This window comes from Glandiceps talaboti, chromosome 13 (genome assembly GCF_964340395.1).
Source record: "Glandiceps talaboti chromosome 13, keGlaTala1.1, whole genome shotgun sequence".
Classification (NCBI taxonomy): Eukaryota; Metazoa; Hemichordata; class Enteropneusta; family Spengelidae; genus Glandiceps; species Glandiceps talaboti.
The window spans coordinates 5105288-5124674 of record NC_135561.1 but is presented as its reverse complement, the minus strand read 5'-3'; the positions used below and the strand labels follow the sequence as shown (position 1 = coordinate 5124674).

General features: G+C 37.1%; 1 protein-coding gene across 8 annotated transcripts in view; it reads left to right on the top strand.

The window, feature by feature from the left end:
- The window catches only part of LOC144444563 (uncharacterized), a 63274-nt gene extending 45474 nt beyond the window's left edge, over positions 1–17800 (top strand). For 4 of the 8 annotated variants that reach the window (XM_078134028.1, XM_078134030.1, XM_078134029.1 and 1 more), the window contains 9 exons: positions 2325–2696; positions 4127–4294; positions 4876–5145; positions 5678–5857; positions 6397–6564; positions 6864–7070; positions 8390–8478; positions 8898–10719; positions 14176–17800. In XM_078134028.1, coding sequence (XP_077990154.1) covers positions 2325–2696; positions 4127–4294; positions 4876–5145; positions 5678–5857; positions 6397–6564; positions 6864–7070; positions 8390–8478; positions 8898–10719; positions 14176–14406 — 3507 coding nt within the window. In that variant the 3' untranslated portion in view covers positions 14407–17800. Of the gene's footprint in view, positions 1–2324; positions 2697–4126; positions 4295–4875; positions 5146–5677; positions 5858–6396; positions 6565–6863; positions 7071–8322; positions 8340–8389; positions 8479–8897; positions 10720–13722 lie in introns of all 8 variants that reach the window. The other 4 variants (XM_078134031.1, XM_078134032.1, XM_078134033.1 and 1 more) reach the window with 4 other exon arrangements.
- The last annotated feature ends 1587 nt before the right edge of the window (positions 17801–19387 follow it).

The following is a 19387-nucleotide window of genomic DNA, read 5'->3' as shown; positions in this document are numbered from 1 at the left end:
ATAAACAAAATATTTCTCTCCCCTCCCCCTTAACCTTTGTGGTATACACAAGGAAAGCTAGAATAAATATACGCAATCTCGTTTACGTAGTCTAAGTATTTATTTGCGGCAAGGAGAAAGTGGACCGTGGTCTTTATTAGGGAAAAACAAACCCACTCAATGTTGACTCTTATTTCATCTGAGGATCTTGCTTCTTTGGACTTTCATCTTGCAATTGTCGACTGGGTTACCAGGCATGATAGGTCGTTGTAATAAACAATGTGCAAGAGACTCTTCAATCAAATATTGAAAACTTATTTTGATGGCTCATTCTCGAATTTCAGGTTTCCTTTGGGTAAATTTAGTTTACCATTGAAACATGATTCTACTTACCAGCATGATTAAGTCACTATTCTGAATTGTAAGACGACTTTCACCTGTTATTTAGACAATACTTAAAAGTAGTACTATCTGCAACTTGAACGGTTTTTTTTTTGCAACGTTTTTTTTTAGAAATGATAACTTACTCTTAATATCGTACACCCTAAACAGTACTGAATCAACATCGGGTAAATGTTTTTGTGTAGCAGTACACATAGTATGGTACAATTTATCCAATCCAATTGATTTGTGGGTCCGCACCTAAAAATCAACGAATCATTGCTATACTACTTATCAATAAAATAGACCTACTTGGCATGTATAATGTCTAATTATTGGTATTTTAACAATTTACGGTGAATAATAAGTTGTTGTCTGATGGAAAAAATAATACCCTAGATACAGCTAGTACATATTTAATGACGTTTACGTCATATGTACATGACGTCATTGAAGTAATACACACATATTGTGACGTCATCGAAATCAGTATACATTACTGCTACATTACGTAGTTTACCAATGTAAATTCTTGACATGATGATTAGATATGTTAGATACATACGATTACAAATTTAAAAAAAATAATGATCAAGAATTCGGAAGGTAACTTCTCGACTGTGAGCACTGTATGAGGAGGCAGTCTCAGGTTGAAACGTTTGCCAAATTTAAAAATTAAAATGATATAAAAAAAGGTTTTAAAAATCTATGTACCGTATGTATGTATGGATAGGATAGCCTCACTTACATCGCCTTGATCGCCGATTTAATAGTGTCAGAGATAGTTCAAATTAATCTAGTGCAAAAAAATGAAGCCTTGTCACTGAAATATATAATAAACTAATGTACACGTTGTTGCATGTACAAATTAAACATATGTTGGCATATAAGCACCTTAAATTATGATTCTAGTAGCTTTCAATTTTATGAAATATTTCCTCATTTTTTTTAAATCTGAGGCAGCGTTCATGCAAATGATATCACAGCGTTGTGACTTAGACGTATATATTTTGCTCAGCTCAATGAGTCAGAACTATTCATTTATAAGTAATTCAACTCAAATCACGCTTGACAGGAGCACGGTTGAAATAATATAAGAGCAATTGGATAATCTCAACACAATTACCTGGGCTGCTTACTATGCAGTCGGAATAGAGTTGTAAACTTGATCACAGTGCGTCACGTGATCGATCTAAGATATTTGCAGTTTTCTTGTATTCATCACTAACCACGTCATAATGAAAGTATCTTGTAAAGTACGTCATGATGTTAGTTAGATAACACACAGTGTAAACATGCATCAAATTCACACCAGACACCCAATAATATCACTGACTTCGAGCACTTTGTGTCTCACCATCAATAAGTGACCATCATTTCATCGTCCAGTCACACAAAAGTCACGTGATTGAAAATAATAACTGACGCAATTGATGTACTGAATGATTCTAAAGTGTCACCATTCACCAACTTTATGAAATCCAGCAAGGTGACCCTTTCATTTCAGGATTTGAAGGTGACAATTATGTGTTCATTGCAAGTTATCAGAATCTATCGTTCATTTATACACACATGTTAGGAGCAACTTGGAATCTCGTGAATTTAAGGTTCGAAAGTTCTTTCTTGACATTCATTTCGCCAAATCACGCATATCTGACCAACTGTTGATATATGTAATAACACGAAGACTGAACAGTTTCATCTGTTACGAAAATAATTATCTAGAGAAAGTTTGACAATTCAATCTTTAATGGCATGAAGTGTCATTTTAACAGTTCTTATATAAATAGACTCAAAACTGTTGAGATAAAAAAAGTACAGGAACATAATAATCTTAGACAATATTGCGCTCGGAGTTGCGAACAAATGTCGCATTATCGGAGTAAGATTTGAAGCTACCTTTGAACTTTAATGAATGACCTTTAACCCCAAGCTAACCACTGATAATTGTTGTTAATTTCTAGTTGCAACATCAGTCAGCTGAGCTCTCCAGTGCGAAAGAACAGGTCGCGAAATCTGAAGCCAGACTCAAACAAAACGAAGAGACCTTCAAGAAAGAAAACTTACAGTTGAGTCAGCAGACCAAAGCCAAGGAGAAAGTGTACCAAGGTGAAGTCAGCGCTCTACAACTACGGTTCGAGACAGAAAAACGGACAATGAAAGACGCAAAAAGTCGTCTGCAAAATCAGTTGAAGACAGAAGTGAGGGAGAAAGAGCATTACCAACAGAGAGCTACTGATGTCCAGTCTGAGCTGTCTTCCGTCAAAGCCCAGTTTGATAACGAGAGACAAGCATGGCTTCGTGAGAAATCACATTTACAGAAACAAGCTACTGATGTAAGTACAACCACATCGTGGCTTATTACGAAGTAGATGACATTCAGATAGAAATAACTCCGAATGTCACAGTTTCTTAACTTTTAATAACTTTGATTTCGTACAAAAACTTAACACGTTATGCTACATCAGAACTAACGTACAATGAATAATAAAAAAAACCTACAGAATTATCAAACGCTAATGGAAATAACGAGAAAATTTAATGGCACCATTTTTAGATTTAAGAATTGAAAAAAAACTTAACGAGATGTTCTAAATGTAGTCTACATGCATATTAATTTGATATAAAAATGTCGATCGTTCTTCGCTATATTATGATATAATAAGGTTTCTGATAAAATTGGAATACCCAAGGAAATCTGAGATATTTTGACTGCGTGTGTTCGATACACTGCCAATTTATCCAATCACTACACAAAATACAAACTAAATATTCAAATATAGAAACAGTATTTTTCATAAAAATATGTATTGTATCCGCAGTGTGCAAAAGTACCAACTTAGAAAATTTAATGTTCTACCGAGTTGAGTACCCTTCACACACTATACGACAGAGAATGCCATTTCTGTCTTTGAGATATATATATAGGTCACTAACCACCATAACGCAATAAAAGGGTCGACCCATAATGTATTTCTTCTAATGAATAATATGTGTGGTCCGGAGTTATTCATTGTTTCTGGCTAATAGCCCAAATCGCCTTCACTACACACGATGTGTATCTTAGGGGTCACGGGAAAAGTCTCTCTCCGTGGATTCAATGTTGTCGGGTTTATAGTAGAAAGACAAGAAAAATGAGAGACGCCGTTCTGGGTCAAAGGGGACAGACAAATGAGGTGAAAATGTCGTCAGTTTTCACGGGGGAAAACACGGATATGCTTTTTAGGATCTAGCTCGTCAAGGGCGCAAGGTTTGTGTTCCCATGACTCGGTGAAAGAGTAGTTTACCTGTCATCGACATCAGAACTCCTTTCACATCGTCTCACCATCGTTTCCCCATGCAGTCACTGTGCTACATGTATTCGAGATTGTGAAAATGGTACTTGCTAACGGTTTTGTAGTGCGATCGATATTAGCAGGCTGAAAGATTCACTGTAAATGGGTTCTGCGAAGAGTGTTAAAGGGTTCTAGAAGAATTTTATCAAAACTTCCTAATGAATAATTCATACGAAGACACAACATTTGTGTATAGTGATGTGATGTATATGTGTATCTTTTGATTTTTCACAACTGTAATATGCAGCAATATAGATAATCTCATATCGTAAGTGTTGTGGTAAATATCTTAGTTTTAAAGACATCTACACCTGTTTAGGGTTTGAAATAAAAATTAGGCATCAATTTGCAAAATATTAGTCGATGTTTTTACCGATCTCCACCCCATTTTGTAGTTGTACCAGTTCTTAGCTTGTGTCATTACCTTTCAGGCCAAGGAAAACAAACGAACAGTGGCTGAGTTGCGAAGAAACGTAGAATCGCTGGAACATAAGTTTTCAAGCGAAGAGAAACGACGCAGTCAGATACAAAAGGCGTATGTAACCGAAAAGAGTGCATGGGAAATAGAACGTTCTGAAATGCAAGTCAAGATAGGACGGGTAAGCTTATCAATCAGTTTTTTTTTCACTCCTAAACTTACGTGTGTATTGCTTGTAGTGCTGACTCCCTCTTATTTAGGTCCATTTACAGTTTATACCAAATTTTCAAATTTCCATTTGAAGATTATTTGTATATAAAGTCTAAAATATTTTTTGTGTAGACGTTTTTTGTATCACAACTTACAAGGACAATCTCTGACAGGTCATCCTGTAGTAAATATGTCTGAAGGGACAATCGAAGGAAAATTTTGTTACATTAAAAATGGCGGGAAATACTGAATACATACAGAGTAGGTTTGAAGTGCGTAAGTTTGAAGTTCCACTGTAGTAATCTAAGATTCTGTCAGGTCAAATATACGACCCACCCAAAGGTTTATGCTACTATTGCCTCGCTGGTGTAAACCCTGTCACGTGACATTGTATGTTTAAACTACTGGATGTAATATAAAGTAACATCGTGTGTGGATCACAACTCAGTTTGGAATACTTGTTTTGGTGGTGATTGAGAATCGTGCGACCAATACACCTCGCCTAAAGCCATGTTCAGGAATGCTTTAAAGTTCCCGAAGTTTCGTCCACAGTTGGAGCACAACGTGAAGGGACCGTCTAAGAAGAATAAGGAAAAGTTTGAAGAACAGCTAGCAAGACTACAAGAATCATGGGAAAGAGAAAGGACGGAACAGAAACGATTACTTGCCGTGTCCCACGGTCAAAACATGGACCTACAACGACAGCTCGACAGCATGGATAGAAGTGCACAGAGAGACCGTAATGATCACGAGGTTAAATTGGCTTTAGAACGTAAAGAATGGCACGATGAACAAAAACAACTGCAGTCCAAAATTAAAGAGGTTAGTGTCATTTACGTTTACTTCATACCGCTCAACTCCTACGTGTACATATAACACATGCTCTGATTACGTCACAAATTCTATTGTACCAAACAAAACAAATTTAACTCAGGTGCTATCAATGTGAAATATTTTGTTATAAAATATGTTTTGCAGCAAGGACATTCTCTGATAGATAAATAAATGTCTCTGTCTGTCTGTCTGTCTGTCTGTCTGTCTGTCTGTCTGTCTGTCTGGTTGTCTGTCTGTCTGTATGTATGTATGTATGTATGTATGTATGTATGTATGTATGCATATATCAGTATTTCTTTGTCCGTCCGTCCGTCTGCTGTCTGTCTGTCTGTCTATGTCTGTCTGTCTGTCTGTCTGTCTGTCTGTCTGTCTGTCTGTCTGTCTGTCTGTCTGTCTGTCTGTCTGTCTGTCTGTCTGTCTATGTGTGTTTGTCTGTCTGTCTGTCTGTCTCTGTCTCTCCCTGTTTCCCTCTCTGCCTCTCTCTCACATACACATTAAACAATTATATTGCCCTTTCAAGCTTGAAGACGAAAACAAGTATCTGAAAGAATGGGAACGTAGAAGTAAGGATATCCAGGAACGACATCGTCGTGATCACGAGGCTTGGAAAGAGGAAAGAAATAACTATCAGAAGAAACTAGCTGAGCATGAGAAATCCAATAAACGAGAAAAGTCGAGAATCGACGAGATGATAACAGAGGTGAGTATGATCTGAATTCTATCATATTGCCAGTCAAAGAAACCATGATCCAAATTTGAAACCAACCAACGTAGATTTTCTTCATCTCTATAATTTGTTTTTGACCCAAAACAGCTAATTATTGGATTAGCAACACTTTATAAAGGATAGTTTTGCAAAGAGTGAAACAACTTTAGAGTGACGACAGATTAGAAAACGAATTTTGCCAGGGTTTTCCACAAATTTTGGAGAGCTTGATGACACTATGGCCAAGTATTATTAAGTCCAACCTATGTTGATGTGATGTATATCAATAGCATCGTACAATATCTGGAGATTACTTCTCTTTTTCTATGATGGAAATTACTTCATATTCGATAATATTATTACAATTCTATTGCGTATCCAGATTACTGTGTACCAAAATGAATTAAATGAACAAGGGTTTTTGGAATATCTGATGATATGGCCACTCACATGTTACAATGTAAAGCTGATATCATATTATATCACTTATGCTCTGCTACAATAATGTCTTTGTTTGCTTCCTCTTGATGCAGTTCGAAAAACTGAGAGAAATCACGGCATCTCTGAACCAAGTAGAAACAGACTCCGAGATCACTCCACCAACGTCGAGTGACAAGAATGGCAAGGACGAAATTCCACAGAGAGATACCAGGCTTCAGAGGGCGCCAGAACCTGTGATAACAAACATTGTCAGTGTTCAGGTATGCAGTTGTATTACTTGGCACTGTTGATACATTTTGGTAATTGCAGTCACGTGATGAAGAGTAAGGGTCATTGGCCCAATGATATGTAATCTTGAGATTGTACCATAACTATGGGATTTAATGGTTGCCATGACATTTTCGATTTCTTCTTTCTTCTCTCGTAACCCTTCCACAGCCCTCGTGTAGTCTACATGGTTGCTACTTTTGGTGTAGTCTTTTGTTTGTTGTTGTCGTTTCACATCGTAGTTTTTATCGTTTGCATGACATACCATCCCATATATAACTTCTTTTCACAGAATTCATCAATTGCACCCGTGACCTTTGCCCCCGAGGCTGAGAATACGTCACAAATCACCAACTTTGAACAGGTGAAAGTCACCACTTATATGCCTGTGAAAGCTGCGCATGCTCATACACACCTAACAGGGGATGACGGGATAAATTGGAATGCCGAGACTGGCAGAGAGAGTACAGATTTCGAGCTACAGACTTCACTGAACGAGGTTCGAGAGTGGAAGTTAACATTTCGATCAAATTTAAGCTTGCTGTCTTGGAATGTATAAAGCATGTCACTTTTAGGGGGCAGACTAACTGTATAAACTAAATATTAGCAGTATTGTTTGTCGTTATCTAAATTAATCTAATATCTTTTTCAGTGATGTTGAGTTTGTGTTGCTGTTTATTAAGAAACAGTGCCTAAAGTGTGTCTGTATTTGCCATCATTATTTCATCACAATATGACATACATACACACTGATAATACAGCACTATAAACTACTAATGGTACACCCATTTTAATTCTACAGAAATGTTGTATCAATGTCTTTTTTCATCTCTAGTGGGACATTGCGAGTTACAAGTTGACGACAATGGAATTTCAGGTTTTAAACATTTATGACGGTTAATGCGCATGCTCAGATTAAACGCTCACTTTTTTGGCGGGAGGGTGGCACTGTATTGTTCACGGGGAGCATCGACTCAGGCACTGATTTAGTGATTCATACGACATATCGACAGAGAAAAGGGTCAATCATAGCACACTAAGCCCTCGTAAGAAATTTTCTTGTTCCTCTGACTATAGGACTGTGTCGGAATCCCTGAATTTATCGCTTGTAGATTTTGTGTAAAATTAATTTCCAACGAATTTATTATAGAGTTAGCCCCAGTATTGGGCCGATGGCACATGGTCCAAGAACACATTAGAAATACTCACAAGAAACAGAACAAAAATAAAAAAATAAATGTAGAAAACACTCCCCTTGTGTAGAATTATCATTGGATAAACTACCAGGCAATAATGCATGGATTTTAGAAAGCCGACTTAGAATACCGCATTTTTTAACGTTACCAATTAAAATGTAATTCTGCAAGTTTAGAAATTAGTCTAAAAAGCTGGCATCAGGTATTTAATTTGCGCCTTTTTCGTCATGCGTTCCATTTGAACAACCATATAGAGGCTATATGAAGCACTCGTGGGGTTTTGTCATACCATTTTAACAACTGACAGCTGGTGAACATGAAGTAGAATATTTCAACCAATCAGAATAAACCTTGTAAGTGCTTCATGTTCCAATACCATGACAACGTAGTCTTGACCTTCATTTGGGGTCAAAAAGCAGCCATATTTGAATAATATATTCTTGAACTAATCGTATTGAATAACTAAACTTTGTTGTTAATGACGTACTAATTCTTTTCTCTTCCTACTAACACTAACCCTTGTTAATTATTTCTTGCATGCGTTCATTCCGATAGGATAAAAATGAGGACAGGTATGTGGTTTCTACCATCATTCATTTCTAATATTTTGACGACATTTTAGGCTCTGAAAGAGATCGAGAAAGTGACGGACGAATTAGCTCAGTACCATGCTGAACTATCGATGACAGAAAGTCATAAACATTTAAGAAGGTACATGTACTTGATTATGTTTTCATTTGCTTTGAAACTCTACTTTCGGTTTTGAGTTTTGCAGTGTTTGCCGATCAATGTATCGGACAACTGGACACTTTGAGTATATGACCGTGGAAGATTTGTTTTCCATTGATGCTATAACTCCGTATATAAGAAAACCGACTTGATCTGTTGTTCTTTGTTTGTTCATTGATTTGTACGTTCTCATGAATACTCTTTCTGAAAAAAAAATCCACTTCATCATTGATAATCTTGATTAGTGTTAGCTAAATGTTTTGGTTGCTACGTGAATAGGTGTATTCAAGTTGGCGAAATTGTGTACCTAATTCAGTGATATCTGCACATGCAGAAAGTGTACAAAATGACAACATGTACAATGCTCTGTAACTATTAGTCTTGGTTTTATGTTACGCCAGGTCCAAGTCCCACTCTGATGTCTCTAAACATGAAGAGGAAATTGCTAAAGCCAAGCAGCAACTGTACCAAACCTCAAGCCTTTCAAGATCCACCTCACCATACGTAAAATCTAAATATGTTACTACGGATAAAGTAGTCTCCTCACCCATCAGTGAGAGTAAGGCAGCCAAGTCCAAAAAAGACGTCCGATCTCCGAGCAGCGCCCCCACTGGTCAAGGACAACCTGACCGATTGGACACAGACATCAGCAGAGGGCCCGGGAGCCCTAGTTCTGTTATCTCTGAAACACTGGCAAAAAGTAGTATTAGTCACAGTACAGAGGTAACCAGGATAACAAGTAGCATGGCTTTGGAAGATATCCCATTTGCAGATGACAGTCAAGAAGATAGAATTTCACCACCTTCCAAATTGGTTGCTCATCCTGTTATGAGACGACCTGGTCATTTCGATGTACGAGGCATGCTCAGGACCACGGAAAAGAAACCGTCGTTACCATGGATGCAACCAGATGTGTTGTCTACAGACGTAGTCACGAACGTTATTGACGATGAATCACTGCGGGAAGGGAGAGTAGCATCAACGAAAAAGAGGTTCGAGAAAGGCGAGAACGGTAGCTCGCGATCAAGAGAGGCTAGTCCAGCCCCAAGTAAGACACTCAGATCACCAGTATACGAAACAATAGTATATGATGACACTCCGACCGCTACAAAAACAGCTCTGGACCAGATGAGCCCTCCAGTGAAGCATGCTGTAAAGACACCAATGTCTCCTTCCGACTCGTCACCACCAGCGTTCACAAAAACTAGCAAGATAACTGAAGACAAGTCGCCATCTCCAAGAACTCCATCATCGCCAAATGATTCAGCAAAGGTACATGGCAGACCTCCAGTTTCTAATAAACCGGTTTCTGGTAAGAAGACTCCAGACAAGGTGTCTCCTAGGCAAACACGTGACATCGAGCACGAAAGTTCAAGTTCTTCAAGTTCAGTATTAATTGGGAAACAGGAACACATTCATCCAGTGCAGCCACAAAGTGAAGTGTATGCGAGGAGATCAAAGGACAGCACCCCAGACAGAGAAAAGAGAGTATTGCCTGGGGGTGAACGAGAACAAGGGAATGCACTGTATCTTCCCAACATATCTAGAACACCAACTCCTCCAACTCATGATACATCTCCCGAACCAACAGTGCCCGTCATTCCTGGTAATCTTACACGGACTAAAACACATATGCAACACCTTGCCGCTAGACAACATCATCCTCTCGACATTGTTACGGAGAAAAACAAATTTTCGCCTCGTACTGCCCGAGCACATTTCTTTGCAGAAACCGCGCAATCGGGGAATGCCCAGAGACCAGATAGATTCGATAAAAGCTTACGAAGCAGAAGTCTGAGTCCAAAGGGTCTTAGACTCTCGGAATTTTCCCTACCGCCACAGAAACCTGTTGCCGATACAAGGGTTAAAAAATCACGCGATGATAAACAGTCTGCACGGGACAAGGCTACAGGTTCGTCCAAAGAACCTGCCAGCCAACCGTCAACAAAAGATAAAAGCCAAACACAGCCTGACGTCAAGAGCAACACCAGCCTTCCAAGTTCTGCGACGAGTACAGCGCCTCCAACGACAAAAGAACACACTAAATCATCCACCGAACATAGAGCGTCACCCAAAATGGGTGTTCGTAAGCACGAACAGCAATCAAATACTAGAACTGCTTCTACTGAAGACCAACGGAAAACAACAAAACAGAAGACACGCACAAAGACAAGCAACAAGTCAGGAAATGGCGATAGTTCTTCAGATAACGTATTCTCACAGGTGAGACATTGGCCTAGGTCAAAGTTCAATGTAAGGTAACATAGAAAAGTGTCATTGTGAAGACGATATTCTCAGCTGCATCAAAGATAAAATGGATTGAATGATAAAATCAATCAGGGATTAAGAAAAAAGTGGTCAAGCGTTCATAAAAATAAATTATAATTCGAAAAAGGTCAATGCTTTTCACTTTTTAGTTACAATTTTTCAATTCAAAATTGAATCGACGCAAATAGAAAAAGATTTTCCGACCTTAATTCAAGCATGTTAATTGCCAATCAGTGAATCTATACAATATAATAGTCGTATTTGACCACGTTTTTTAAATGTAGACACTATTGACATCTGAACAATTATATAGTGTCTGATGATCGCAATATGCGTGAAACTCCGAGTTACCCCCAAGAAAGAGTTCCAGTACTACCAAAACTATTACGCTCTGCCACTGCGGTATAGAGCACTGTCTTAGCAGATTGATACTCACCGAGTTATATATATATATATATATATATATATATATATATATATATATATATATATATATATATATATATATATATATATATATATATATATATATATATATATATATATATATATATATATACAATACATCTGTTTCGAGTTTTTGTTCACTCTTATAATATAGTTTTAGTACATTGATTACAGACCCCCCTATGGTTACACAATGTTAGGGGTGGGTTGTAATGCTAGGATACATTTTACCTCATACCAAAATGTCCATTTCTATATACTTTTCCTGGGTTCTACGTGATTACACGCTCTCTATAAAGGATGCCGTCTGATGGCTTATCTCAACCAAAGGGAGGTCTGGAGTGTTCAAGAATTCGAAACGTCATCGTTGAGTTCATTTCCGTATTTCACTAGAATGACGGTCGAAATATAAACCTCGAAGTAACATACGAACTATTTTTTTATTACAGGATTTCATTTGATTATTTCTTATTACAGGGTTTGCTGTTCCGTGATTGCATCGTCATGGTTCCCCCCCCCCTCTCCCAAATCCCAACTCTCCATTAAAGTGAACCATGCCGATGACTTTCTTTAGATATTGAAGGAACTTCAATTTCTCGGAAAATTCTCTCACTGTTAAAATCTCTCCACAAACAAATTTTCGACTCGCACTGCCACGGCCGCTCAAATGATTGTGTTTTTAAATTGCCGCCTTTCACTGATTTCTCTAATTTTATGTTTGAAATAAATGACGTATCAGTCATGACGTCATAAAAAGATGGAAATCAGTTCGAGTACACTTGTGACTTTAAATTGGAGAAAATGATTTTACCCCAGTGAAAGAATTCATGTTTCCGGGCCAGGTCCTCAAATTGTCGTCAACTTGGAGCAGGCGGTCTTCTCATACCGTACTTAATTATAATATCGGTGCATGTTTACTTGTTCAGTCGGTCACCTGCTTTGCGATAATTAAACTTGCACACGTGTTTAACACGGTCCGTCTTTGTTGTAATTAATGGGTACTGATGCGTGGCACGTGCTGTCGTTAACAGATAATACACAGTAATGCTAATTAGTAAAGAATTAATTAACTGCAGAATATTTCTATTCATTGAATGGTACAGATGACTCTTCGAGTTTTGATATGATTTGTATTGATTTACAACAAAAGACAAATTTAATGTATTGGTGAATGTACGTGTGTAGTTTAAAACAGAAAATCGTAAAATTGGGAAGTGCATGTGTACACATGTATAAGTCTTCAGTTTAATGAAACGAAGTGTTCCACTGTACTTTATTCCGGTATTACGGTATATGCGATTTGCATTTTGAGATCGGCGCCCTGAACGCGTTTGTCCGCGAAATGATCATAAACACAGATGTAGCTTTTTCACTACCTTTAATATTCTCGTATTTTCAGTACTTAAGTAACCATAGGAACGCTTTATCACATGCGACTGTATTAACCATTGCAAGCTTACTATCTGCATGAACACTGTCAGTGTTTTGTTGCTGTTTGTTTGTTTGTTTGTTTGTTTTATTTTTGGCGGTAATTTCAAACGGAGAGATTTATTAATACTCGTCTGCAAAAATATGAATGTATGCCTTATATATACATCATTGGGATGGAAAGGCATTGTGAAAGTGGTTTCTCTCCAAAATACGAAACAAAAAATTGAACAATGAAAGATGGGTTTGGAGTTGCCGTTTATTTGCGTATATCACACTAACAATATAATTAAAGTAGTGCTGACATTGTCAAATAGTTCACGTTCCTCTAAATACTTCTGTTTTAGATTACAGGTAGGACAACGAATGTCAAGTTCACATGCCAATGTACAATAGAAGTCAGTTAAACCTGAAACAGAATGTCGTGTACCTCGACAAAGGTCTAGCTAACACTGCTACATTTCATTGTATGGCACAACACGAATCTCCACAACATTGCTACGTTTTCTTTGCATATAATATATATTTAGGTGTTTCACATCCTGAAAAGAATTAAAATGTAACAATTGTAATTTAATTTTTTCACGGACTATAAAATGTAGCAATTTTTGTGGAGTCAGACTACGAATTGTAACAATGTTAGTAAGATTTTTGCCAAATCAGATGACAGTTTGTTGCAGGTTAACTGATTTATATTGTAAGAACATGGATTGAAATAGAGCAACGCACTCAATGTTGGTGACGTCACAGTTTACAGACCCTGTCACAGTGGTGCATTCACTCTCAAGACACCACATGCATTCAGTACATACCTGTCATAGTATACACAATATTTGTACATATACTAACAGTGAATTTATTTTTCTCTCATTTTTTCGACTCTATGTTCGTTTGTTTTATTTTCTTTTTTCTGTTCTTTCATCAATAATTTCGTTGTCATATGTGTGGTGTGGTGCCCTCTCTATCGTGCGGACATGGTGCGTCAAAATCCAAAAAAAATATGATCTAACAAAACTTACACATCCTGGTATGTCTGTTCTGTGCCCGGCAACAATTTACTCCACTCTAAAAAAAATGACCTAGAAAAAGACTAAGCGTAAACGATAGTGTAGTAAAGGACTTGCATGGTTTGGTCCTAAAACATCTAACTGCTTTCTCTCTGTCTTTCTTCCCTCTCTTGTTCTCCCCACTGATGCAATGTAATATTTGTTTGGTTTTCTTAAACTCTGTAATACCCTCATCGTCTCCGCCATGTTTGACTATTTTAAACCATTCTCTGTCTAACTGTGATTACTGTTAATTTATTGGATATTTGTTATTATTTATTTATTATTTATTTGTTTGGTGTTGTTGTTGTTGTTGTTGACTTCTGACTCGTAACTTGCCAAATTTATCGCCTCTTTTTCGGATTTTGGTTGGAAAAATTTTTCAGGCACCATCCTTTTATGTTCTGTTTGTGGTCGGATTTATTTTGCACTTCCTTTACTTTTACTTTCCCACTATACTTTGAATCTGTCCGTTCCCTGGTTGAATCAGATAACAGCCGACGTGCTCCTACTGCCGACTGTCAGTTTTGCGAGACCGCCTCAACCTCCCAGAAGACCGCCCTCTAGGTGGTTACGAAAGAGAAGCTTGCGACAAGAAAAATTCACCATCATAAACATAGACGTCATCGATAGTACCGAAGTAAGGCCGAATTTTGCCGAACATTCAACGATGCAGGAAGGCTTGGAACTCTTTAAACGATTTTGTGAAACGGCAGTCTGACTCAAAAACAGTTTTTATTACCTTGAAAAATAGTTGTATTATTTGCTGACTCTGAAATAGGATGTTGATTCCTGGACCCATGACAGAAGAGTCTCCTTGATTGGTGTACAGACAAGGAATATTTTCTTCCTTGTCTGTGATTGGTGATATTTCACGTGAGCGATAGAACGGTATATGTCCATGTTCTTGCGTCTCTCTTCAAATTCGCCAAAGTCACGACCAAGATTTCGGGGACTGGACAATGACTATGTAATCACAAGTTGGCAGTTTGAAGTGAATGCCACCTAATACCGTAATACCACGATATAATGTAGGAGCACCCCACGGATAATACAGGAAGAAGTTTGCCTTACGAAGATAAAGTCGGGGAGAAAGATGTGGACAGACTTGTCTACATACAGTACACAGTAGTTCAAGAGAGCGTGAACTTTCATTAATGTGACATGTCTTTTGGTGCTATCAATTAAAAACGTACTGTACTACCATAACGATAGTGATTTCCAAGATATCGTAACTACACTCATGTTTGTATTTTCATTCTAGTAACTTATATTTTTACAGTGTCTCACACCACTATAGAGAGTGGCCTGAGACAGTGTGTTACAATTTCATTCAGGCTCGGTAAGCGACGCCTTTCTGAAAGAACGTACCGTAAAACACTAAATAATAGTTTATCAATTGCAAAGCAATAGTTTGACATTCTTGTTGATCAATAACGTAATTAAAGTCATAGTCAATAGGGTAGCATTTGCCAAGTAATTTAAAAACAACATCTTAAGTTAATGTCATAAATACAACTTTTTGTAAGTTTTAGTAATCGCACTTTTCGTCTTTACTGTACCAATAATTTGAATTTTATCATTGTAGGTAATTTTAATCAATTAAAATATAAAATGACCGATGCCCGCCATGGTTGTATGCTATGGTTTAAGAATGCCATTAAAATGAAAAGTATTTTTGTATCTCAAATATTTATCAAACTGAGTTGGTATTTATACATTTTTTTAAAAAGTGTTTTTCTCACTGATAAGTTTGAACTGAGGTTTAAAGTTACTAGTGCAATATAGTAGCCGTACAATTGGTATGCTTTTGTTGGTGAGATAAGAAATAACCTTGTTTTTTCTTTCGAATTTATAAAAGAACGTCAGTTATAGAGATTGAGAACATGTAATTTTTAATTGTCAGTTTTATAATGTGTTCAATGCCTTCACCACCGTGACGCGCACTGCTCAAAGGTTCTCACCGACCGTTTTCTCGCGTTGTAAGTACGAGGTGCCAACAAAAACGATGATTGGGGTAACCTCAGAGAAACAGAGGCGCCTACTTGTCTCATGGGCTGGGTTATTCGAGTGTACATAGACGTTAAGTTCTCCTTATTATACACCGATACTCAATTCCATGTACCTTATTTTACATTATGCCTACCCTAAATAATGTTACACTGTAAACCATTTGTCGTCCATGAAGCCAAACAAATTTTACCGCCAAAAGTTTAGATAATTTGTCGTCCGTGCAGTCATCAAATTATTCCCGCCAAAAGTTTAGATAATTTGTCGTCCATTCAGGTATCAAATTATTCCCGCCAAAAGTTTAGTACTAATTTGTCGTCCATGCAACCATCAAATTATTCCCACCAATAGTTGTTATTACTATCCTGTTAAAACCGTCAAATCGTTGCTCTCTTCAAAGTTTGAAGTTCAAGATAGTGTCGGATTACTGAATTGCTGGTATTTTACAAATACTTTCTAGAATAAGTGAAATTTATTCATTTTTTAAGAAAAAAATAGCTTTGTGATATGTTGATTTGTTAAATACAAGTAATTTCGTATGGTACGAAAGTCGAACTTTCAATATCAAAATGATATAATACATTCACTATGATCATATCGAGTTCATATAAAATTAAAACCACATACTGTCAAATTATCCTACGATGATTTCTACCTCAAATAGGTTGTTAGAGATTTGTATGCCAAAGAAGGCATTGGAATAGATTTTACATAACTAATACCACCGCTGGTACAATTCGTTCCGTTCATTTTTCCCGCCCAAAAATTCGTAGTGTTCAAATATGGTGATCAAATGATCTTATAATGTTCTAAAGAACGGGTGTTATGCAGAAATACATCTGACGTGATTTAATACCTCAGTTGTAAAATTCGTTCTGTCAGTTTTTCTCTCCAAACAAATATCTTGGAGATCTAATATGGCTGCCAATTTCTGTGGATAACGTTTTTGATCAACGTATGCAATAGCTTCTATTATAAAAAACCTCGTCATCGAAAACCAAAGATTTATGAAACTTGACAAGCAATTCGTATCCAAAAATATCGCGAATCGCTCGTTAAAGGCCAAAGGGTAGAGATATATACCTCATCACTTGCCAATTTGAAATGTTACCTCATCTTTAGGTATACAGAGGATCATTGTATTCCACATATTACTGACGTCACGTCATATATTGCCGAAATCACGTCATATATTGCCGACGTCACATCATATATTGACGACGTCACATCATATATTGCCGACGTCATGTATTTTGAACATTGTAGCAACTTATATCAAATAATTGAGTAAACAACGCTGATTGGTGTACCAGTCATACAGTTGATACTATTTCATACAACTCGAACTATTACCTTTATAATCAGGGATGGATTAGACCCCCTAACACAAACCTGGTTGGAATTGCCAACCACGTGGTCCACTGTACTGCAGCTGACCTCAGGTCTAATGTACATTATGCTACGGTGTCATTCATGTAAATATATTGGTTTATCATATTGAGCATGCGATATAAAACACATGAGTTTGCAGGCAATACATATTCACCTTGTATGTCTTGAGTTACTAACATACATGGTATTTCATGTATATCAGCCTTCGTCTACCACTGCATGAGGCCGTCACGTTTTACTCTATACCTACCCACATCTGCGTCTGTCTTGCTCATACGTCTGTCTATTGGGGGTCTAAAATGGCCCCTAACTTTCAAAATAGAATTGTTTAACAATATAAAAGCGCTTCGTGAACTCTTACACAATTGTATCCCATGATTACAACACAGGTCACCAATATATTTACAGGGACACGCACTCATCTATTGAGTATTGCAAAACCATTGTACCAAAGCCATCTACATCCAGGCTCCATGTTGGTATTCTTAATTGGGCACAATAGGCTTCAATAACAGGGCTTATGCAATCGTATCAGTTTTAGAGCTTGGAAGATCGTCACATTTATAGAGATTATTATGGGATACTTTTCAAGGTAGTAGTTAGTATCAGTATTACTGCACTTTATGCACTCGACATTTTTTTATCTGAAACCCAAATGTATTGAAACTTTCAAAGTGTACAATAAGTGTTGTAAATAAAGCAGTTGATAACATTTCCCAATTTATTTGTCTTTGTGTGCATCTCTATCCCTGTTATCGTCGAAATCGTTGTCATAAGAACATCTCCATTGAATTTCAACAAGTAATAATTGAAACATCGAAAGTCGATTATTATACCTTATACGTCTCCAGTAATAGAGACGCTCTAGGAGGCACATGACAGTAATCCAAGCACATTCTACTCGTAATATCATCTCCCTCATTTATGATGGTGCATGCAGTAATACAAATAATGTACTCAGGAATGGTACGTCTTTTGCATACCAGGTCTTCATTTGTCAGGAAACTAGTCCGTAGTCAAAATTTATTCCTTTAGAAATAAGTTCGCTTATTCGGTCAATATTTTATTTCTGGCAATGTTTTCTTGAAATCCAATGATACAATTTTGATGTGTTGCCTGTGTCGATCTGTCTACGGGTTTGTTTGTCTGTCTGTCTGTCTGTCTGTCTGTCTGTCTGTACATCAACATCTCCTGACGAGTGATTTACTCACGAAACAGGCTTGTAGAGACAAAAAACCCGACTTGATTTTCTTCTACCCTCAACATATATATATATATATATATATATATATATATATATATATATATATATATATATATATATATATATATATATATATATATATATATATATATATATATATATATATAGACACACACACACACACACACACACACACACAGTCATGTTCACATTCACTTTATGTAACTTGTTACCAAAAACCGAACAATAACCGTATAGCTTAAAGTGGATATATAGCGAAAGTGTTGCCGTGTACGAATTAAGTTGTATGACATGTTTAGTTTAGAGCATTCAGGTTACACTACCCCTTTCCTTGTTGGTGAATGGCAAAATTAATCAAATCACACCCTGTATTGTGTTACAGTTGTTGTACAATCCTAACATGCGCAGATTGGCAATAGGTTTCCCTAGCAACGATTATGACGTATGACTCCACTTCTTGATAATGAGAATTTTATGAAGGGCTGAGTACACGAGTTCAGATTGCACGTGTTCAGCCGTCAGTCTATACAAGTAATGGTGACAGTATTGGCACTGGAACTAAGGCTCATTTCGACAGCTTTATTTCGGCAACTTGACGGCTTTGTTTGATCAGCGGCTTTGTTTTCACATCCCGACAAAGAACCAACGCCGAAACGTTAATAACTTTTGGATCCGTCAGCTTTCATATTCTATAATAAGTTGGTATTAGCTACTATGTCGTTGCGCATTTTATAATGAATTCCATTTTGTCTTTTCGTCTTTTTGATAGCTATTTCCCATCCCCGCTTCTCTTCTTTAAAAAAATACAGAAATATGCAGAATCAAGGATAACAAAGAAAATCAGAAAAACTATTTTCTGACATGTAATAATAACTATTCGTAGAACGTGTATTTCATGATTAATTTATACATCATTTTAGAACATTATTTACTAATAATATACATTAATGTATCCTAAAAAAAATCTATTTCAAATACGATTTGATTTTAGTGGCATTGTTGTAATCCTGGCGTAACGCCGTCTGTGTGTGTGTGCGCGCGCGCGCGCGCGTGTGTGTGTGTATGCGCGCGCGTG